The 24,508-nt window shown below is 40.7% G+C and overlaps 1 protein-coding gene across 10 annotated transcripts in view; it reads left to right on the top strand.

Moving 5' to 3' along the window:
* KMT2C (lysine methyltransferase 2C) overlaps positions 1-24,508 on the top strand; it is a 146,806-nt gene that overhangs the window by 46,748 nt on the left and 75,550 nt on the right. For 9 of the 10 annotated variants that reach the window (XM_077302813.1, XM_077302807.1, XM_077302811.1 and 6 more), the window contains exons 3-11: positions 662-800; positions 4,633-4,842; positions 7,720-7,865; positions 8,227-8,336; positions 19,736-19,898; positions 21,687-21,858; positions 22,495-22,609; positions 22,731-22,903; positions 23,848-24,008. In XM_077302813.1, the coding sequence (XP_077158928.1) occupies positions 662-800; positions 4,633-4,842; positions 7,720-7,865; positions 8,227-8,336; positions 19,736-19,898; positions 21,687-21,858; positions 22,495-22,609; positions 22,731-22,903; positions 23,848-24,008 (1,389 nt within the window). The remainder of the gene's footprint in view (positions 1-661; positions 801-4,632; positions 4,843-7,719; positions 7,866-8,226; positions 8,337-19,735; positions 19,899-21,686; positions 21,859-22,494; positions 22,610-22,730; positions 22,904-23,847; positions 24,009-24,508) is intronic. The other variant, XM_077302806.1, reaches the window with a different exon arrangement.

The raw sequence follows: 24,508 nt of genomic DNA, 5'->3' as shown, positions 1-24,508 counted from the left end.
TCGCCTCTTGCCCTGCGAAGGCCTCTCCCTGTGTTGCTGACGTGGCGAGAGCCCTTTGTGGGGTCGGCAGCTGCTCCCAGGAATGGCAGCCTGGCGGGGGCAGCTGCCTTCCCCTCGCCGCTTGCCCTGCAAAGGCCTCTCCCCGCGTCAGTGATGCAGTGAGAGCCCTTCGCAGGGCAAGCCACTGCTCCAGGGAATAGCGGCCCGCCACAGGGAGAGCCTTTCTATCCTTCCTTGCCCGGCCAGCGAGCTGCCAGGGAGAGCCACAGGAAGCCCGTCCCAAAGACCATTTTTCAAAATGGGATTTCCTCCTGAGCCTTCGGGGAGGGCGGTATATAAATCTAAATCTAAATAAATAGATAGATAGATAGATAGATAGATAGATAGATAGATAGATAGATAGATAGATAGATAGATAGATAGATAGATAGATAGATAGATAGATAGATAGATAGATAGATAGATAGATAGTATATAATGCCAGGCTGTACAGTACTTATAATTTTAACATTAAGATGGTTTATGTTATTGAACTTTATGGATTTTGTTTTTGTCCACTACTGTATATGTTCCTGGAACAGAAGATGGACAGTATAACAGTAATCTAAATAAAAACACTTCAAAGCAGAACTTTAATCAACTTGCTTTCTCTGTCAATCAGAAGTTAAAGAACAGTCTTCAGAGGAGGATGCGCAAACTGAAGTGGATGGCAACAAGCAGCTAACACCAATTCTTCAGCGCTCAGTATCTGAGGAATCTGCAAGCTCCGTTGCCTCAATTGGCGTTGAAGCAAAAACCAGGTGAGAAAACCAGCTATTGAGTCATGGTCAGGGTTAGGCAACTGTAATCTGGACTGTAAGCCCCTTTGAGACTCCTTCGGGTAGATAAAAGCGGCATATAAGAAGCAATTCTTCTTCTTCTTCTTCATGTGTCAAGGCATATGGGAGACTACTGTGATGAGTGCCATGAAGAGCCCCAGGAACCTATTTGAAGAGTCTCAGCTATGCGCAGTACTGAATATGTTCTAATATTTGGATGTGGGAAAAGGCTTTTAAAAATCTCTTAATACTTAATTTGATAAATGAAAGTAGGCTTTTGTTTGCTCAAGCTGAATTGGAAAATATTTATAAGATCCGTTACTTGCTCAAAGCCTGAGGCAGCCATCTTGTGCATCCCTATTAATGAAAAGGCCCTATTAAAAGAGGTGCTTTTGCAGCTGAGTAAACATGGATAGGGTCATGCTATACAAATCTTCGTTGTCTTTGAATCTGTATAGAAGTCAAAAGTTAGGAATCATCGTTAGTGTCTTTAGGTCACACAGTGTCAGAAATCCTGAAGCCCTTCTGCAAGCAAAAAGCAGTTTTGTGATTCCTCAGTGTAGGATTCTCAGAGCAGAGTATGTTCCAGAGCAGAATATTCTCAGAGCAGAATATGAGCCAGATAAGTACCACAATGATACAGAAACATCACCCCTCCCTTAAAACTGTATAAGAGTTCCTTTAAATATGCTTCAGTTGGCTCTTACAGGGTCTGGTTTTTAAAGATATGAGCAAGTTCTACAGTCACCTTCAATATGTAATAGACCCAATGATTGTGTTGTCAGTTTGCTTGTTCTCCCTCTTCTGCCACAATGGGTCATTGATGTGGCCACTGTGATCTCGTGTTATCTTTGCAATAATCTCTTAAACATTTTTAACTCATGAATGCTGCAGTTGTCCTATGGTCAGGCAAAGTGTTGCCATGACATTGTTTAAGTGATATTTCAAGTTGATAGTGGGAAAAGCTACTTAATGGTTCAAATGGTGTTTTGTGTTTCTAAGGCGGTGATTGATTTGTTTTAGGATTTAATTTGTATCTGAGTAATTGTGTACATTTAAAACAAGGGGATGTATCTGAGAGGAAGATTCAGTGGTGAATTTGGGATTCAGTGAAACAGTTATTTCTTTACCACACTTTGTCAGTAATGGGACATCTGCTTTTTTGATCATAGAGGAACTTTTAAGAATTTTCTTTTCTTATTGTGAGTGGAATAAGTGTCCTCAGACTCTAGGACGGGGCCATGTGGGAATAGAACACAACACTTGTAGGGGAGTCGTCAGTGTAGGAATGAAGATTGACAAATTCCAGGATACCAGCACAAGCTTGAGATCATTCTGTCTGGCTGTTTTTAAATTTTGTTGTTGTTTTTCCACACCAAGGTGGCAGAAAAGGCTGCATAGATGCTTCCCTTTGCAGCAGTGTCTATCTAAGCCAGGGGAACTCTGTTACAGCAATTTCATCCTCTCTCCAGCCACAGAGTGAGCTCATCTGGATGGATGACCTCCTTTATCCTTCCACCAGACCCAACAGTTAAGTGGGCAGTGGCTTAGTACAGTGGTCCCCAACCTTTTTATCACCAGGGACCACTCAACGCCTTTTACTGAGGCCCGGTGTGGGGGGGGGGTAGTTTACTCCTCTACTCTCAACCACTGCCCTAACGCTCTCTGATCGCTATGGTAATGTTTAAACATCCCTTCAAACTAAGATACAGACATGCCACAACAATGAAGTGTGTTGTAAAGGGCTGGGGAGGGGGGGAGAGAAGGCGTCCTTTGGGGCCCACCTCCAATTAGTCGAAGGACCACATGTGGTCCGCGGCCCACAGGTTGGGGATCGCTGGCTTAGTATCCCTAGTATCCTTCCTTAGTGTCCCTGCCACTCTCATCTTCTATCTGTGAAAAATAAAATAAAAGCTTGGGAAAGATGATCATGGTTAGGTCTCTTCTCTGCTGCAGGATATGAAAGAGGATTTAAAATGGGGGGGGGGGCTTTTTGTGTGATAGAAGGGATGGCACTAGCTGGCTTGTGATCTGCTGTCTTCTGAGTGTTTTGTGTCAAGCAACTTGTGCTATGTCTGTTGGCAAAGTAAATATAGTCATGTTATTAAGCAGGATCTTTTGCCTCAGGAGGGAGTGAAGCAACACAGTCCTGCCTGGTTAGTCATTACTTTCAGGGAAGAGGTTTCCTCATTCAGTTGTAATGATAAAACATAGTTAACAAGCCAAATGCAAACTGCGACTGTATTTAGAAGTCATGTCCAATCTGTGTTCATGACAGGAAATGACAAAACTTGTTTGCTGTTCTTGCATCCTCTCTCCTTATCTCCCCTGCTCCCACCTTGAGCATGGAGTACAACAAAAACCTTTCTGGCTTGGGAATCCTTCAAAATACCATTGTCTTATGAGCCTCTTGTGGCACAGGATGGTAAGGCAGCCGACAGGCTGTCTGAAGCTCTGACCATGAGGCTGGGAGTTCGATCCCAGCAGCAGGCTCAAGGTTGACTCAGCCTTCCATCCTTCCGAGGTCGGTAAAATGAGTACCCAGCTTGCTTGCTGGGGTTAAAATGGGAATGACTGGGGAAGGCACTGGCAAACCACCCCGTTTGCCATGAAAACGCTAGAGGGCGTCACCCCAAGGGTCAGACATGACTCGATACTTGCACAGGGGATACCTTTACCTTTACTTATGACACCTGAATACACGAGCCCGGGGTCCAGGTGCAGCTTGTTTTCTCCCACAGCCTGTGCCTGAAAGGAGGAGGGAGGGAGCACTTAAGCATTGTGAGCAAACCTTAATGCTTCTCCAGGCCAAAGAGAAGCTTGTTATACATGACCTGTGGGTTAGAATCTTGGGTTAGCACCAACTGACACACCATAGTTTGTTGGGCATCCTGCCTTCAGACCTAACAGTAAACAAAAGTTTGATGAAGTAGTAGAATATAAACAACTGTTGTTAGGATATATAAATGCTGCCAAATGCTCTTCTAGATAGGTTCCAGCTATCAAAAGAAGTGTGATATTAGATTAATGCAATCATGTATTGGGCTTAGAGTCACACAACAGTGTGAAGGTGAACATAAATCTTCTAAAATCTTATTTAACAAAACTGATCCTCAGAGTACTGTGTGTGTTATTGGGGCACATATAACCATATTACTTCACACTTTTTGCCCAATATAATTGCAGGGGCCAGTCTTACTAGAAAGCAGAATAAAATGAAGGATTCCGGTTGCTATCATTTAACTTTCTGTATTGCTTCTTGTTTGGGAAGGGGAACTATTTGGATTTTCCGAATCTGTCACTACAGTGCCTTGGAGTGATTAGATGGCTTGTGTTTTCCAGAAGACACAGTGTAGCCATTGTGATTGAGTGGTTTGAAAGTTGCACGAGGGCAGGGGTGACCAAAGAGTGGCTCTCCCGATGTCCAAGGACTACAGTTACCACGACCCCCACCAGTATACATTTGGAGCCACAATTTGGCCACCAGGGTCCGGAGACTTGATTTCATATCCCTGCTCAGCCACAACTGGGTTTGAGGTGACCTTGGGCCAATCATTCTTAGTCTGATCTGTCTGATAGGATTTAGGAGAGAAGTGTAAGTTTTCACCACTTGCAAAACGCTCGTGTAACAATCTATTTCTTGTCATGTGACATGTTCCTGTGATGAAGTAGCCATATTTTTTATAGTTTATTGGTCATTAATATTATGTTGGATATCAAGATACCTGTTTGATCAGAGAAATAGTTCAGCGAATAGTTCTTTGTCTTCCGTTAAATGCTTTAAAAATTTTTTCCTTTTCCCCTTTTTCCCTAGCAGAGAACATCTCTGCGCCTTTTGTTACTGTGGGGAACGAAGCTCATTAGGACAAGGAGAACTAAAACAATTCAGTCCGACACCAGGGTTTATCGCTCCATGGAACAACCAGGTTTTAAAGAAGAGTGAAACTGGGGAAGGCAACGACAGCATTTCTGAGAGTACTCCAAGGCAGAACTCAGTCCCACGCAAATCAAGAGGACAAAAGAAGTAAGGCTTTCCATCCTTAAGAGTATAAAACACTTTATCGGATGTTATGCCTCTTCAGTGCAAGTCAATGCAGAGCAATATGTGGTGTTTTTAAAAGTGAAAACAGTTCCAAATTGTTAGCATAGTCTTCTCCATTTGTCCAAGTAGGAGCCAGAAATCAAAGAACTGCATTTCTTGTAAGATATGAGCACCTTTGTCAATAAGGCAGTATTGTAGAAGTAGTAAAAGGAGAATCTAAAGAAAATCGCAAAGAAGTACCACTAGAAATGCTGGGGTGACGCTACTCATTTGTCGTTGTGTGCCGACTTGAGCTTTGATGACGGAGCTGCTGAGATACAAGCCCATTGGAATAACCTCGGAAAAGTCTTTGTCTCTCAGTTCAGCCTACATCACAAGTTGCTTTAATATTACAACTTTGCCTTCCTTTGATTGAAGGACGTGATACAAGTGTAATGAATAAATATCTGCTGCTAGCCTAGTCAGCCTGTAACTTGCTGACTACAGCCTTCTGGGTAGTAATCCTGTTTTGTAGCTACTAGTGTTATCTAATCATATTTTATTTGTATACTAGTGTCTGCATCAATAGATTATTTAATAATTCTTTTAGAGGAAATAACATTTATATAGTCTGTCTTGAATGAAAATCTTTTATTATAGTTACATAAATAAAATACTAAGTGCATTAGTTATTGGAAAGCAAGGTGTTCCTTTTTGTTCAGCAGATTTCAAAAAACATCGTTATGATGTTGAATTTATTTTGCCTTTATCCTGGGCAAGGCATCTTCTTAATGGGCTGTTTTGCTAGCCTTTGGATTCTGTTGTGCTGGCTGATTAGTAGAGGGTTTTGTAGCCTATGGGAAAGTGCAAAATTAATTTAGCTTGGAACAGCTAACCAGCTCTGTCCCCTGAGGATGGTGATGTAATCATACCCAAGTGCCATGCTGGCTGGCATCCAAGGTTAGGTACTAAAGCAATTGTTGTGTTGGAGCTCTCTGATTGGTGGCTAGCCCTGGACCCCTGCCAGTAGAATGAAGCAGTAAAGTAGAAAATGAAACAATAACAAAGAGAAGCAGCCCTTTTAAAGGGACTTAAGGTGGACCATTTTAAGGAAAATCCGATGAAAAAAAGGACATGCATCAGCTATAAGCAAAGGCAGGATATAAGTAAATTGGAATGTCTGTATCTTTTTTTTTTAAATGCCAGCTTTAATCATAAATGCTGATTTCTCCTATTAAAACGTCAAATTATTACACTAGCCATTTTCAATTTGACATCCATCTTAGTCATTCTGACTTTAAATATAACATTTCAACCCTTTTACACAAAAACCATAACTAATGTGAATCAAGTAAATAGTTAAATTTAATATTAAAAGGTTGTTTTTTTAAAGTCTTCCATCCTATCCCACAAGACCTTGGTTGGGTTTTTTTGTTTTTTGTTTATAGTATCTACTAATTTAGTGTCATGGAAATGTTTTATCTAACATCATTAACATAGTCTGTTTTTGTGCTGCTGAAACGGGGTCCTCACGTTGGCTCACAGCATTAATAAAATGTAAACTACTTACAAATATTAAGGGGTTATAAAAATCGGCTGCAACATACAGTAAAAGAGGACATATCAGTGCCAACCATTGAAAGGTGTGATCAAAATCAATTTTTCTCTTCAATTATAGAAGGACTGCTGAGGTAGGGAATTCCACAGCCAAGTAATGGTAGCTAAGCACCCTTGTCCGAGACAAGGAAGCTGTCCCTCATGGTTGGGATTCAGGCAGGTTGATGCAGGATACCTGGATAATTGAAGTTGTATGCATATCTGTTTTTTAAAAAAAAGAATAGGTAAAACTTTAGTGATCTACATTAAACTGTATATTAAATTTGGGTAAGGATCTCAGTCATAGCCTTGCTACCGCACACTTAGTCATGCTCAGGACATTTTACACAACTCAGGCCCACAGTATGGGAAAAAGGTGGAGGCACTGCAGAAGGGTTACCTCAAATCACATAAAACCTACCAAGTGTAGTTTGCCATGGAAAATGAGAAGACAGAGCGTCTTTCCTTGAATGCGTCAAATCCCCATTTGTGGAATGTTCTTCCTCTGCAGTTTGAATCTGGCTTGTTTTTAATTGTTATTTTCTGATGCTTGGTCTCCAAGCCTGGGCTGTATTGGTTAAGAGCAGGGGTAGTCAAACTGCGGCCCTCCAGATGTCCATGGACTACAATTCCCAGGAGCCCCTGCCAGCATTCGCTGGCAGGGGCTCCTGGGAATTGTAGTCCATGGACATCTGGAGGGCCGCAGTTTGACTACCCCTGGTTAAGAGTTTATAAGGTGGAACAAATATATCTGATTCATTAAATAGAATAGGCTACTGAGGGAACTGCCTATTTATCTACTTCATGTATCTCCTACCTTTCTCCCCCATGGAGACTCAACATTTCTTACATTGTTCTCATCTCCTCCCTTTTATCCTCACAGCAACCCTGTGAGGTAGGTTAGGCTGGGAACATATGAATGGCTCATGGTTACCCAGCAAGTTTGGGGAGGCAGTTTCTTGCAGGTTCCAAAAATGGGGAGCAAAAATGTTCTTAATATGACCCTTATCCACCATCTTTTCCTGAGTGCAATGTTTTTGAGGCCCAAATATGTTACCTAGCTGCCTATTTCTATTTCACTAACACTCATGAGGAATAAACACACAAATTTCATGGGAATATAATCTAAAATACAGTCTTGTCTTATTTAGATAAAGGTATCTGTCAGATGTTTGAAATGCTGTTCATTAATTTTTTTCAACATTTTAAAAGACCATAAATTAGCTCGTAATTCAAATTATGGTAGTTGCGGTTATATAATTTACTGTTGTTTCACATATCCAGAGAGAAGTCTCATCAGAGTATAACATCATGTACAAGTATAAGCACTCAAACTACTTCTGATGATCAAGTAGTCAGATTCTGGGATGAACTCAAAATGGTTGGCCTACCAGATGACATTGATGTCCAAGCCTTATTTGAGCCAACAGGTAAGGAACTAACTTCCAAGATGCTTACTGAAAAGTAAATAATAAAATTTAATTATATCATTTATCCTAACCATTGTGGCCCTATAATAATTGGGAAAAGGGCCGGTGGGTAGAGCATGTCTGGCCGGCCAGAAACCAACCCCGGACATAGTCAGGGCCCCGGTCATGCTTCACCCACTGGCCCTTTTCCAATTTTATTTTGTTTTGTTATATTTACATATACTTTTAATCTTGTTTTAATACTTTTATTATTCACTACCTTGGAAGCCCTCAACCAGGCAGAAAGGTGGCTTAGCAATATTTTAAGTACAAATTAAAAGCTTTAAACCTGACCCACTCACTTGCTGATATCCCCCGTCAGGTCATTGCTGGGCTCACCACCGCTGTGCGGAATGGTCGCTGGGAGCAGGCCAGACAGACGAGTTGCTGCCAGTAAATGTGGACAAAGCTGTTGTCTCAGGGAGCACAAAAGTGAGTTCAAACTAATTAAGCTACCACACTTTAAGCTGAATTCTTTCAAATTGTCATACAAATATCAAATGTAATAAATGCCAAAAAAAATCACTAATGTAGTTAATGACATGTATGTTTTCCTAATTCAAAATTTGTTTTCCTCTGCATGAAGCATGCTCTGCAAATTTGGGCATTAGAACCAAAAATTGAGGGGGGGGGGGCATTTTATTCCTGCACAAGAGACCTGTTCTGTGAACAGGTATTCTGAGCCCCCCCTTCCTCCCAGAACTCCACCAGAGTGCTCTGGACCTGTTGTGCCATTGCACGGTTGGATTGTTGTACTGTTATATTATATTGTTATGATGGATTATAAGAAAAATAATAGTTGCAAGTATCAGTTAACTAGGACTTGGTTTGTTTAATGTGATGGTCTAAGTCGTATATGATGTTCCCAAGAATTCTTTTGTGTGACTCAGAACAACCATGGATCATTTTCCATCTCATCTCTTAAATGCAAAGGAGTCCTTTAGGTGGCTTCCCCATTGTGAAGCACTCAGACAATGCTATGGGCAGGGCCGGCTTGTCCATGTAGTACATGCTATGGGCCCTGTACTTCTAGGGGCCCCGCACAATGCCTCCCCCCCCCAATTGATCAGGGTCGTAACCTCTCTCTCCTCCCCTTTTCCCTCTTTAAGGACACTCAGAATGATACACCTTTCCACTGTGGAGGGAAACCCTGGCTGAGAAAGCCTGTTATAATGTAAAACTTTGATGAAATGCTATATTTGTTATGTACAGGCTAAAGTGGTTGTTCTTACTTCTTTAGAAAACAGGCATGCCACCTCTCCAGATCTGCTGGAAGTGGCTCATAACGGGAATACAAAACCAAGTAAACACATCAATGAAACAAGCTAAGTGAATAAAAAATGCCAATAGAAACAAGCCAGGGCATAAAAGTCCATAAAAACAGCGTGAATCACAATGGTACTAATGCGCCTAATATCTTGTCTTTTTTTGATAATTCCAGATGGGTAATTGCTAGTCTGTGTGCAAAATAAAGCAGGACTGCCGTAGCACCTTAGAGACTGTTTATACTCGCCTGAGCTTTTCAACTCACTTAATCAGATGCTGGAATAAATTTTGTTGTATTTGAAGTGCTACTGGATTTCTGTTTCATTTTGACCTTCTTTGAGACTATCGAACCACAGACTTCCAAGCCACATTACATGCTGCTCTGGAAAGTCCTCTCAGTTTCAACAGCAGCTTGGTATGGGAGTGGGGGGTAAGGTTGCCATCCCCCAGGTAGCAACTGGAAATCTATTACAGTTGATCTCCAGGTTAACAAAATCAGTCCCCCTGCAGAAAATGGTTGCTTTGGAGGGTGTTATATCCTACTGAGGTTCCTGTCCTCCCCAAACTCTTCTCTCCCCGGGGTCGACCCCCAAAATCTCCAGCCCTGAGCTGGCAATCATAGTGGGGGGAAGGAATTGTGTTCAAGTGAGTCAAGTCAAAGTTTTGCTTGAATGTGCAGAAGAGGCTCCTAACCATAAACTTTGCTCTACCACAAGATTTTAAAATTGAGAGCTAATCACATCAGTGTAGGCAGTGTAAAAGCATGCTACTGTTTTTCAGGATTTGATAGTGTTCACCAGCTTAACAAATAATATGTTCATTTGCCTTCATTGATTATAAGATTGCAAGCTTTTATGAGGATATTTTACTGTATGTTTTTTACAAGTACGCATAAACATGTTTAGGTTAAAACAGCAGTTGTGGCCCAAATATGTCTCTAAAATTGCTCTTTGTCTGGATTTAGAGCTTGAACATATAGGGGCTGAAACTACTTCTTTTACTCCTGTTGTGTCCCCTCTGCCTGTTCCTTGAATTCATTCCCCTTGGAGTTATCCATGCTTTGGAATGTATGTGTTGGGGGAGATAGAGTGATCATTAGGTATATACTTACTCATCCACACTAGGGATGGGTAAGTATACACCTGTCGTTTTCTGTTTGGCTGCTCCATGATAAGCATCTTGAGGCCTCTGTTGATGAAGAGAGTTCATCAAAGCCAGCCATTTATTGACTATGCAATCAAAGGAACACAGGGAGAGCACTCTTTTGGCTCTGGGCAGCATTCAGATAAACCATAGCTGCTGTGGGAAGTGGGTGAGAGTAATTTCAACACAGTTCTGTGCAGAAAATAAATAAGCTGCCCCAAAATTGTTCTTGCCACTTATTGCTAATTAATAATAAAACTGTCCCGTCGCTTCAGGAGAAAAAATTAAAAGAGTCCAGTCTTGTCAACAAAGTTTCCACAATGGGAGTATGGGGATATTTATCTTTTACTGGCTTAACTTTACACTGTTGTTAAGAGTGGTAATCTATGCTGAGAAAGCTTAGAATGTTAATTGGAGATTCCACTGCTCTCCTGACATACAAGCAGTTGTAAAGCTGCCTTAGATTGAGTATCTATGTTATCAGTTCTCAATATGTCTACTTGAATGAGCATGCAAAATACATTCTCTGCCACTGGGAGGAAGGGCTATAGATCACATGTCTTGCATGCAGAAGGTTCCAGGCTTGTTTCTGGCATCTCCAGTTAAAGGATCAAATAACAGATGATATGAAACATTCCATCCCAAGGTTCTAGACTGACTCAGTGCCAGCCAGAGTAGACAGTATAGAGCTTCATAGACTAATGGCCTAATTCAGTAGACTGCAGCTTCTTGTGGAAATAATTTCTGGGGGAAAGCCAACAGGAGCTGGAGGGCATCCAGTTCAGGATGACTCATCTCTAAGTGATAATGGGTAAATTGGGACGGGTAACCTAGATGGTGATGGACTAGAATTGACTGTGAATATGCCAGGAGATTATAACTGTTAAGGAGTTCAGTGGGCCGTGGGAAAAGTGTATGCCAAGGCTGTTTAGAGAAGAAAATAGAGTTAGGTGCTGGAAGCCTTGGAGCCAGAATTGGAATTGCTTAGTATTAAATGAAAACATAGTGGGAATTTTGAAACCTGGACAGATAAGGAAAATCACTAGGATATGACTATTCCTGGAGATAACCTATATAGGGATGACAAAGAAGGGCATACTGAGGAAGAAGTGGTGGTTATGTTATAAGTGCATAAAGTCTGAGGAATAGACTCCCAAACAGAATTACTATGGGGTGAAATAGCAGGCCTGAAGGGCATCTTAATCTAATTTTTAAAATAATAATTGGATTTCTGTGGCCACCTTTCTCAACATAGCTGTCTCGGGGCAGTTTACAACAATTAAATAAGGTTAATTTTGCGTGTGACCAAAAATGCTATATGACAAAAATGCTGAGAAGCTTCTAAGTTCAATCTCTAGCATCTTCCATTAAAAGAAGAACTAGTGGAGAAAGATGTGTAATATGGTTTCAACTACCCCCACATGTTCTGTGTAAATGTGTGGCCAGGTAATGAGAATAAGATGATTGTTGGAGGAACAGTTGGTGAAGGACCCTGTTAGAAGACTTGATCATGAGTGGTACTCAGAACATGGCATCAGTATATGTTGTTACATTGTTTGGGGAAAGTAGTCCCAGTGCTATTAAGTTCACCCCCAAAGTCCAGCATGACCACACTTGATTTCAGAAGAGGAAATTTTTATTTTAAAACTTGAAGCAACGATGACCTTGGGGAATTCACTGCCCCACAAAGTAGCAAAGGCCTGTAGTTCAGTTGGTTTTGAAAGGCTGCAAGGTAAATTTATGAAGGGTAGATCCACCCGTGGCTGGATGACTAGATGGGAGCTCCTGGACCAGGGGATGTAGTACTCTGAATGCTAGTGCTGCAGTCAAGAACAGGAGGAGGCTTGGACCTCTTTTGTAGATCTTCCATGGGCATCTGGCTATTGCATGAAACAGGATGCTTGACCAGATGGATACTGCTCTGATCCAGCATGACTGTTGTTACGTTGAGGCTATTAATCCTCGAGGCTATTAATCCTCAAGAGAACAATTCATAGATCTTTTACAGTAACATTCGAGACGGCTGTAAGTCATATGCCAGTATACATAAACATGAGGCTAACCATAGAATTGGTCATAGGATAGAATCATAGAGCTGGAAGGGGTCATACAAGTCATCTAGTCCAACCCCCTGCTCAATGCAGGATCATCAGGCTGTCTGTGACTCTTGTGTTGCTTCTTGTATTTTCACTCTTTGCTCTATGTCCAGTGCAACTGCTAATGAGAGAGAAGGCGAGGCAGTTGTGTGGGTGTGGTCATTGTATTGCCTAAAACTGTGCCAATTATCCTGACTGCTTTTCATTGTTGCCTGTGGAAATTTTTTTTAGCTATTCCAGCAGAATAACATGCATGCAGATTTCATAGTTTAGAGGTGCTAATAGCAAAGGATCATTTTTATTCTAAGATCTACTGTTGGTTCTGTCAGCTGAAAGAAAGAACGGCTCTATTTCTTACTAGACTTTTTTCTGTACTGGAATCCTGCTCCAGTTTTTGAGTACGTTGCCAAAAAAATGTCCTGTAGGAAATATTCTGTGTGAATGCATACTTGGCAGTGAAGCAGGAAAGTAGAGGCAGTCTTGTAAGAGTTTTCACTTCCTTTTCTTAACTTGAATTCTGTGGAAAAAGGCCCATTTCTTGAACTCTACATTTTGTATGTCAGGGTAGGAGAATGAAGGAAGAGAGGTTGTTCTTACAAAGGCATTTCAAAGAGGGTTTGATGCTGAATACGATCAGAAGTACAACAGATGCTTGGAAGCCCGAATGCTTTGGAAAAAGACAGAATAGCAAGGGCATCCAGAGAGAAACTGACAGAGAAGCCGCAACAGTACAAATACAAAAAGCTTGAAAGGCCCATCGAAGATGCATAAAAGGAGCTGTGTTCCTCAAGGAATTTCCACTGCAGGCTTCTTTTATCCACCAGCACTTAGCAAAGTTGTTTTGCGAGAGTTCTGAATTAACATATTATCTTTTGTTTTAAAAGAGTTTTTTATTCCTTTTTGCATAATTGAGTAGGAAACACTTAAATATAATGGATGCAATAGAAGAAATACTTTTTGGTAGACTTTTTTGTAAGTTGTTGAGGCCCTAGGGGTAGAAATGAGATAACTCTTGCTAAGTGCCTGGTTTCATAGCCTACTTGTTTTCCTTTTGTGTTTCCAGGACAGGTGAGACTTTCAGATTACCAGGCCAGTTTTGCTGCAGTGTCTGCATGTGCCAATAACTATATTAATTGAGGCTAGGTGGGCTTGATTAGGTGATGCTTTGATTAAAAAATTAACCACTGGTTGAAAAGTGGTCTTAAAATTTTATTTATTTTACTTACAGAATGCTTATGTTTCCATGTACTATTGCAATAAGAATGGATCTTGGGTATCTTATACAGTATGTTATAGATGTTATTTACACATGAACATGCCAATGTAAGATTCCCACTTGTTGTGGTATAGCTGTGGAAGAACCTCGTCTTTCATTTTAATAAATACCATATTAGACCTGTCTCCGGGCATGTGGCAAAATGGTATCAGACACACAGCTATAGCTTATAAATATTTGAAGGTCTGGGTTGTATAGTGTGTTAAACCTACTCACCACTATTAGATTTATTATTTGCAAACGGTATGTTTATAAGGTAAGGAGAATAATCTCCTGGAGCTGATAGGACAACTTGTGAATATATTTTAGATCTTGGCACACGGACACACACATTAGTCTTAATATAACAAACTGCAAGGTAAACTTATGTCTACGTGAGTCTGTTTGATCATAAATAGTGAAGAAGCAGGTTGTTTGGGTAAACAGCATAAATTACATGCATTTGCAGCTTCACTATGTAGGTTCTTCTAGGAAATTAATGCAAGATTGAAACCTTGAATGCCCTTTCATTAAAGTCAGGCAGGTTGGTCTAAATTCAACCCACAATAAATTGTTTTCCTTGGCCTGTACCTTGGGGTGCTGGGAATGAACTTGTGAAAGGGTCAGTTTCTTAAATGTAATCTTGTAGAGTAGAATGGATTTTTTTCTTTACTTACTGATTTACAAACTTTTAAATTACATTTGAGTTGAGAATATGTGGGCACAATATAATACTAGAAAGAAATATTACAAATTTGCATTAACTGTATCTAACTATGAGTCTCCTGTGCCTACTTTTATTCTTCTGTGACACATTTTGCTATCTTTAGAAAATGTAATTTTGCGATGTTGTGGGCTGATTGAACAGCTGGAAGATCAGACTATTAAAGATAGCTATAAAACCAGCTGTGCATGAAGTGGTGTTGTGTACACAACACACCCGTGATTACTTACAGTTACAAATAGTTTAACTATAAGAAATGCAGATAAAATATTGGGCAGCAAGTAGATATGTAGCTTCTCATTCAACTGGAATGCAGTGGAATGAAGTGCAAAGATTTAAGGTCTCTGTCCTATGTATTTTTGAAACAAACAAATGAGAGTTTCTGTAGTCATCTTAATACCTTTAATGAATAGCAACTTGTTTTTCTATCACAAACTTAGAAAAAAATCTCTATTAGCATCAGACCCATTTTTCCCATCTGTAAAATATTGGACAGCATTAGTTGCAAAAAATTGTGAGATAATAACATATCGAGTCCTTAAGTAAAACAGTTTTCTAAATATTAGTCCTTATGTAGAAAATATCCTGTGCAACAAGGCATTTCAGTGTTGGGAACTGCAGAAGGATAAACTTAAGTTATAGAATAAAATAGGCAAAAGCCTGCATTGGAATCTGCAACTCCTGAGAAAACAGCTTGCAGTTCAGTAGGCAGGGTGCATGCTCCTGCCTGTATCGAGATACAACTTGGATTTAGATGAGATACATGATGGCACCTTAACTGGCTAGAAGTATCAAAGAAAACATTGCCTTAGTAAGGTACACATGAGAATCTGTACTTGCATATATTTCAGTGAATCCTCACCTATGTGTTTGCATATTGTGTGGCTTGTCCACACACATTGGCATCCAGCACAGATGTACACAAGTGAAATTCAGCCCTTTGGATCTATTATTTTGCTCCACAGTACCTGTATCCAATGCAGGTTTAGGTGTACCATGCCCATGAGCTGCATCTGCTTCAGAGTTTAATGATCGTATTGTTTTTTATTAAGTATAAATGTGTTTATTATGGCAAAAGAGCTATTCATATTTACAGAAAACAGAAGGCAATATTGGAGCAGACTGTGCATCTATCACATCAGATTGTACCTTGGGTACTTTGAAAATGTTGATTCACTGTCAGACCTGGACTATTATGATGGATAAGTCTCCTAGAAAAGGTCGGGCCTGGCAGTAGTGTTCACTCATCCGAAAAATAAAAAGGTCAAAGTACTCAGGAGGCAGGTGAGATATAGCCAGAAACCAGGCACTGCATATCACTATAAGGGGGTCATGATCACATTCTTTTAATTTTATTTGGATCTGTTATGTACATTAACATTGGCAGTTCATTTATTTTGTCTGCCACAAAAATGTCAACCTTATTAAGCACTGTGTGGTAATTTGGTATTCTGTCCACTTCATTTCACTTTTTTAATTGGAGACAATCAAGGTTGCAGTATTACTACCTCTTTTCAGCTATGGGTTTTAACATTAAATTGTAGACCGTTGCTCAAGTCTCTGGAATCTGGCATTAAATGCCTAAAACAGTTAGGCAGCAAAAACCAGCATGTTGTGTGCTGTGCCTGTAGAAGGACCCAAATTCAATCCCCACCATTTACCTGTGCAAGGATCTTGGGAGGTGTGATTCAGAAAGTGGGAAAGACTTCTGCCTGAGACAAGGGAGACTAGCTGCCAGCCGTAACAGGTCTACTGGGGTAGGTGGGCCATTGTCAAGCTCGATAGTGCTGCTCTGACCAAGCAGTCCTGTCAGAAGCTCTCTTATCCTCCCCTCCCTCACAGGGTCTTTGTTGTGGAGAGAGGAAGGGAAGGTGAATGTAAGCTGCTTTGAGACTCCTTTGGGTAGTGAAAGCAGGGTATAAAAACCAGCTCTTCAAGTTAAGATCATGTCATACGGGGGTGGAAGTTGAGATTGTGAGAGTGACTGTGTTCTCTTGTTTTTGTTTTGTGGTATTTCTAGGCATGTGTTCAGTCCTAGTTGGTTTGAAGGGATTGGGAGGAGGAGAGTATGAGGAAATGGGAAGGAAGGCATTCTATAGGCGAGCCACCCATCGAACAAAAAATGGAGAGCCATTGAACTGGGGTTTCTTGACAGCCTTGGAAGGGTTTCCTAAATGGGTTTTTAATATATTTTTAAAATTTGTTACACATTTATCGGGGTAGTGGAAGGGAATAAATATGGGTCTCCCATCCAGTAGCAATGATGACAATAGAATAAAAACAATGGCAGCATTATCGATGGGCCACCCAGTATTATATAAACCCGTTAAAATTATCAGGCCTATCAAAGGAACATTCTGTATTAAAAGAGAAATGATTATTAGTTTGGAATGCAAAGTTAACTGAATGCAAAATTAACAAACAGATGGTGAAGTGTTGTTATGGGTTTTTTTATCCCTGGGTGAGGAGATCATGCATCGTTGTAAAAATGTCATTGCACTTCATAAAGTAGGATGGAAATGGATTTTGCAGTTGTGCACATCTGTTTTGGGACATCGCGAAAGGGTTGGAAAATCAATGTTTTTGTATATTTATCAAAAGGGTATCATTTATTTAACAGTTATGGCTTATGCTAAGTATGAGCTTAATGTTCTGTGGAAGTCAGTAGAAAAAGTTGGCAAATGTGTCTGTTCTCCCCCCCCCCCAGCAAATACTAAAGATGGCCACATAATTGAATTACATACAGAAAGTTCATATGGCAATTAGGTAATTTAAATTTCTGGGTCAGACTGTTAAATATGAGGAAGGGGAGAGTACACAGAAGACATATAATCAATAGATAGCTTTATTCCAATCACAAAGGGGAAACTTTGAACTGAACTGTCTGAGTCAGACTGAAATAGAACTAGAAAGTGGAACTGTACTTGCTAAGAGGTTGAATTCCCTAGTTTAGTAACCCAAGAGGACCAGTATGCTACACAAGCCATGACAAAGAAATCCAGGTAATACAGCTGAACAATGCAACTCTGGAGTTTCTAGTATTCTTTAGTAGTTTTACAGTGCAATCCTTTGCAGGCTTGTTCCAATTTGAATCCATTGATTTCAATGGATTTAAACTAACTCAGCATCTGATTTAGGGATGTAAGAAGCAGGAGGCCTCCTGACTTGTTGCCTGCTAACACCTCAGGCACCATTGAGAAGAAATGTGAAGGGCGGAATGGATGCTGGTGTTAGGGCAACACGAATATGTCATTACTGGTCAAAACTGGAAGTAACACAGTAGTAAATGAAATCTCTTTAATAAAAGGAACAGAAAATTCTAATTAACAATGTTATGACAAATAATTTCCTGTCCTGTCATACTTCAGTATTATAGCTGTTAAATATAAGGAGAAGTTAAATCTTATTTACAGTTTAATAAATAGTTCAGACAGTTCATTGTAATAACTTATAGATGTCACTAGGTAACCTGTATGTACAAGTATACCAGTACCAATATGTACTGTTTACTGTATACCTATGTAATATGTGGGAATTCATGTTTAATGTCATTTATCATTTGAATAAATTATTTCATTAAACTAACTGTGGCATTAATTGATCTTAACTTGCTACCTCGTGCATGTTCATAAAGTCAAATTTTCCTTGATTGAAGAAACTTTATCAGAATTGGTTTTGCTTTATAATAGCAACGGAGACATGCTTGTTCTGGCATCTTTTTGATCATGTGAATATTTTATTCCGCAAAAGAAGAGTGTGTTCTCTGAAGAGTCATCTTTAAGCAGGCACTTCTTGGGCACCATTTGTTTTGTACCTGTACTTTTAAAATTCACATCAGTGTATGGAATAATGTGCATTGACATTTTTTTAAAAAAAATCACCTTATGAAATATTTCCATGCTTCCAAACTAAATTGGTACCTTTTTATGTAGGGCAGCTTTAAAAACATTTTGCTCATGGGCTGTTTGAACTTTTCTTTGTCAAAAGCCAGGTTGAGTTACAATAACAACTTACTTTAGCTTCTTGTATTGTGGTGAAAGAAGGCTGCTGTTGTCGGGAAAAGAAATAAGCCTTCAAGTTAGCAGCTGCTACAAAAACTCTGTGTGGGGATTTATTACTTCCGAGTGCTTTATCACTCAGCTTTATAAATTCAACAAATGTTGATGTCCTTAAATCCTGTTTTATTTGGTTCAGATTATATATATCACATCGGCCATAAAATTAGTGTCTGCCTTAGTTGCCAAGTGATTTTAATTGCCAGCATAAGTTTATCATGTGTTTTGAGGGTTCAATTAAATGTTGTTAGGGATTCCGTTTTTCTCTTCTCCCCTCTCCCCATATGGGTACGGTAAATCAACATATGGGGGGCTTTTTCGCTGTTTCTCAAGTTACTCCAGACTGTTCTAATTCTGAAAATCTAATTTATGTAATTCCCTTGTGTAAAATTGATGACAAAGTTGATAACCTCAGGAAGAAATAGTATAAAGTTGAAGTGCTAGAGCTGCTAAACTGATGGCTCAGTAAGCCTGGAAAACAACCAACACACACACACATCACACACATCACACACATTTTTTTTTCTTTTTAAATTGAAACAACCCATGTTTGAAGCTCTTGGTGAGAATGCAAAACATTCCTAGCATCCTATTTGGCCCCAGAATGCCTTGCTACAGTGATCCATGCAACAGTAATATCTGAGCTTGATTACTGTAATTCACTCTACGCAGGCCTCTCCTTGTCTCTGACCCAGAAATTGCAGCTGGTCCAGAATACAGCAGCCCAGGCTCTCACGTAAACACTGTGGAAAGCCCACATAAGACCCATCCTTGGCTCCCAATTGAATTCTGGATCCTATTCAAGGTTTTGATTTTGACCTTCAAGGCCAATTGCTGTCTGGGTCCAACATATCTGAGAGTAGCGCGGCTGAAGTTTTTCGATCTTTCCAAGCCAAACTACTAGCACCCTATTTGGCCTGGAACATCTAACGCTGACGGATAGTTTAATTTCTCCTATGTTTGTGTGGACTACAACTGAATTTGAGGGGACTGATTGGCTGTTTTAGCAAAGAATTATCACATGGCTGTATTTGGATGTTGTGACACAGTTTACTAATTTAACTGTCATGATGGTCAGTTCATAGTCTGAGGAAGAGAGCTTGCACCCGAAAGCTCACACCTTGAATAAATCTTTGTTAGTCTTAAAGGTGCTATTGGACTGATTTTGTTTTTTAAAAAAGCTTATTATGGCTATTTTATAGTAGATTAGGGATAGCTTGTGAAGTGCTGTAATTTCTTGGTGTTGGTTTTATTTTTGTTAATACTAAATAAGTGCCTGTTATATTTTTCAGCCATGTGCATATTGCAAGCACCTTGGAGCCACTATCAAATGCTGTGAAGAGAAATGCACCCAGATCTACCATTACCCATGTGCTGCTGGAGCAGGCACTTTTCAGGATTTCAGTCGCTTCTCCCTTCTTTGCCCAGACCACATTGATCAGGCTCCGCAAAGATGTGAGTATCAGTAGTCAAATTTAGAAAAGAAAGTGATTTGGATTATTTCAAGTTAGTATATGTTAGGGTTGGGCGCTTCGGCTCGGTTCGGCTGCCTTGGCGGTCACCGAAGCCCGAAGTGGCCAGTGTTGCAGCGTGGAGAGGAGAAACATCAGCAGCGCGCCAGCTGGCTGTCGCACACAAGTGCAGAGCTCTGCGCCTCTGTGCGGCCACCGGCTGTCGCACCACCAACACCCCTCCTTTCCTCAACCCTGGCCTCCTATGTGCAGCTTTGGGCTTCAGTGATCACTGAGGCAGCCGAACCAAGCTGAAGCACACCCCTAGTTGTGCTTGAGCCTTCCTTAGCTTCTGCAGCTTCTGATCCATTTCCACTCCAATCTTTTCTGTTTACATCTCTAAAACTCGTCCCCCTAGTACTCTCTTGTGTCTAATTAATCTGATCTCTTTGTCCAATCCAGCCCTCACTTGGCCTCTTGCTTCCCTTGGTTTTGGTGCCTTTCAAACTACTAAATGTAATTCTGCATTGTCCATCTCTCAGTTGCTAGCACCTTTTGCCTGCACTGATCATTTAAGGCAATGGCAGCCAGAGACTGTTCTGTTAACCACATCTCTGTCAATCACCTGTACAACCCATTCTATCTCCATAAATCCCTTAGTACATTACGGTCGAGTCATTGTGAATCCTGCTCACATTATAGTTGAGTTGCCCCCTATCCTTGTCTGCAGTCTGTCAGGAATGAAGAATGTGTGTGTGTTGGCGGGGGGGACGGGACAGCAGGGAAGGTTTCTGCAATGCAAAAGGGGACAGCAAGTAGTACAACCTTTGGAGGAGAAAAGAAGTGTATGGCTTGAACTATGGACATGTTGGTCTGTAGTGCATATCTGACAGATGAATGAATTTTAATAGGGTATAGCAGTAGAATTAGATCTCTAGTGTTTTGTCATTTGCCATAAAAGCGATTCAGAAAAGTGAGAAAAAAAGAGATGAATGATAATATCAAGGAAAAGAAAAATGCATACATACATATACTAATCTAGACGCAGCCTGTTTAGCACCTTGCTATTGCTTTCTATGAAGCAAGCTTCTTATTGATTCTCATGATGCTGAAATACCCAGGCTTCTGACCTGTTCACAGTAGCATTTGTGCAACACTCAGCCAAAATGTTTTTTGATATTTTCCCTACAACATTGATATAACGTGCCTTGGGAAATTGCACTGCTGCAGTAGTGAGTGTATCCACGTTAATAGCTTAATATGCTAATATAGCAAAATATCCCATTATAGCTTGGACTACAACTCTTATAAACACCAAGTGGCAGGAAATCTCCGCCCACTATACTGTCTATCAGGTGTTCAGCAGAACAGGTGAGACATGGCAGAAGAGAGCCAATCCTTTCTGGCTGCCTTCCCCATCATTCTTGATACACCTCTACCATAGGAACAAACATAATTGCTACTATATATCTGTCAAAGTAAGGAAATGAACAGTAAAGTTTCATTGATAAAAGATTTAACCTGTCTATACACTTCACTGGTAAATCACATAATAATAATAATTTTATTTTTATAGTCCATCCTTCCCGGTTGGCTCAGGGCGGGTCCACTCCACGTATTCATAACAAACTTACTTGTTACTTTATTCCAGAATACAGTGTTCTCTAGACTTGACTGCAGTCCTTATATAAAGTTAGAATAATACTCAGATAATGTCATTAATGTAATGTTAAGCTATTTTTCAAAAAAAAAATTTCTCTAAATGATTCAAAAGCTGCCTATTAATTTGTAGCAAAGGAAGAAGCGAACTGTGCGTTGTGTGATAGCCCTGGAGACCTCCTAGATCAACTTTTTTGTACTACCTGTGGCCAGCATTACCATGGGATGTGCCTGGATATCCATGTGACACCTATCAAGCGGGCAGGTTGGCAGTGTCCTGACTGCAAAGTGTGCCAGAACTGCAAGTAGGTGAAACTGGAATGTGGTCCATGCTTATGCAAACATCTACACCAGGGGTAGTCAAACTGCGGCCCTCCAGATGTCCATGGACTACAATTCCCAGGAGCCCCCTGCCAGCGAATGCTGGCAGGGGGCTCCTGGGAATTGTAGTCCATGGACATCTGGAGGGCCGCAGTTTGACTACCCCTGATCTACACTCTTTGCAGCATCAGCATAAAGTTGTGGCTTTCCACATTGCACCTGTGACATAGGTTAATAAGCATGTGTTTTCTTCTAGACCGTTTATGCACTGGGAACTTCACTGCCCCAGCTCTCATGCAGGAGTACAAATCGGGGGCGGGTGAGGTGCACTGGGCCAAGCGCTCCCTCGTGTGGGTGCAGGAAGAGGTGGGGCAACCTGCCACGACTAAAACTCTAGCCTGCAGCTCGGCATGAAACCTCCAGTGCATAAACGGTCCTAGTGGCAAAAAGTGCCAGTTGGAGTATAAGGTGATTTCATTTGAGAATCTAGCATTTCCTTATCTTGTACCTTTTGACCCACGTGCCCCGCTCTCTTCCTCCAAAGTTATACCAATTCTTAAGGAATATATTTTTGTTCTTTCTTACCTAATAAAATTTAAACTGCTGACCCTTTTCTTAAGGCATTCCGGAGAAGACAACAAGATGCTTGTGTGTGATACATGTGACAAAGGGTATCACACCTTTTGTTTACAACCAGTTATGGACTCTGTACCAACAAATGGCTGGAAATGCAAAGTGAGTTTAAATATGATTTATAGTTTGATGGCAACAACTGAAATGTTCCTTTTATCATATTATTTCATTTTCCCTAGTATTTTGTGCTTGAATTATGTCCAGCTGTTTCCTGGTTTTTCAGAACTGCAGGGTATGCGCAGAATGTGGTACACGTACAAGTAGTCAGTGGCATCACAATTGTCTTATGTGTGACAGTTGTTACCGTCAGCATGACAACCTACCTTGTCCTTTCTGTGAAAAATCATCCCATCCAGACTTGCAAAAAGACAAGCTGCGTTGCCATATGTGCAAAAGGTAAGAAGCCCTAACTCTCAGTCTTAATGATCGGCTAAATCTGTTGCATGTTCTTAATGGCTCTAAACCTTTAATGGGAGCTCTGTTTTGCATTTTGCTTTCCTTTTGGTGCCCATTTGTGACCCCCAACACTAATTCATTGTCATATGCACAACAGTTACTGCTAGCCATAAATAGAATTTACCATCAAGGTATTTATAATAGGAGGGTGAATTCAATCCACACATAGGGATAGTTTGCATTTTGTTGTGTTTATTGTATGTTCCTAGACTTTATTAGGTTGAAGAGGGAATTCAGGGGTTTATGGTTGCATGATTTGATTATGAATTGTGATGATGGCTTCGGCGGTGGGGAAAGATGGAATATGCATGTTGTACTACAAATATATAAAAATAACTGTCATATGGGTTTGGCTGTTCAGCTACTTATATTTCCAGAAATAAATCTTGTCTGTTATATCTGCTAAAGCAGTGGTCCCCAACGCATGCGTGAAAGTGCCGCGCATTCACGATTTCGGCCACACATGCGTGATGCGCGGGTGCGGCCCTGATTCCCGCTCCCCCCTCTCCCACAGTAAGAAGCTTCCCGGGCCGCAAGCTTGCGGCCTGGGAAGTTTCTTACTGCGGGCAGGGCGGGGAGAGGGAGCCGCGGCCCGGCACCATGGCCTTCGCGGCCTGGCAGTGGGCCGCGGCCCGCAGGTTGGGGACCACTGTGCTAAAGAATTATATACTGAAAGCTATTGTAATACCCGTTAGAGTGTGTGTGCACAGGGTATGAAAAGTTGGCTGAGTCAATCTGCATTCTGACTTCTAAAATCTCTTTTTGGTATTCATTTAAATTTGCTCCACAAGAAGTCATGGGTTATCCCCCCCCCCCATATATATATTGGATTTTAGTGAAACATTTAAATAGATGAATTAAGGTTTATTTATGTTTCTCTCCAGATGGATTCACATAGAATGTGACAAACCTCCAGATAATGATCTGGATGTTCAGTTAAAAGAATACATCTGCAGCCTCTGCAAACATTCAGAAGGGGAAGAAGTACATTCACAGTCATGTGATATCGTGGAGACTGCCCAACTGCTTCCTGAAGCTGGCACAGGTAAAACGTATTATATCACATCTGTTTCCCACCTGCTTCTTGTCTTTCTAATACCCGAGGGTAAACCTATAGTTATCAGTGCAGCAAAAAAATGGAAGGATTAAAAAATTGTTCATGTACCTCTAAATTGGTAGAACTCAAGGAGAAAGACCCAAACCTTGAAAACAAGTGTATCTTTCATGCCACTGTGTGTAGCAAAATCTAACAGGATTAATTATGAGATTGTTCCCATGTTTTTAAAATGAAGTACATTTTCCTGCTGTGTCAAGATCTTGGTTAGATTAGTGTAATGTGTTCTATGTGAGGCAGTGTTTAAAAACTGCTCCAAAATGTAGCAGTCAGGGACAAGCTACAGGGGCTGTATGTGGTGAAAGATCTGCATTCCCGCCCCAGTCTCCATGTACTGTGAAAACTCTGGCTCGTGTTAAGCTGCTTAGTTATGTTTTTACGTCAGGGCTGGATGGATGTTTAACAATGGGTTTTAATTTTGGTGTCATATT

Source organism: Paroedura picta, chromosome 11 (assembly GCF_049243985.1).
Source record: "Paroedura picta isolate Pp20150507F chromosome 11, Ppicta_v3.0, whole genome shotgun sequence".
Lineage (NCBI taxonomy): Eukaryota > Metazoa > Chordata > Lepidosauria > Squamata > Gekkonidae > Paroedura > Paroedura picta.
Note: the sequence above shows the minus strand (reverse complement) of the source record. Positions and strands in the feature narration are given on the sequence as shown.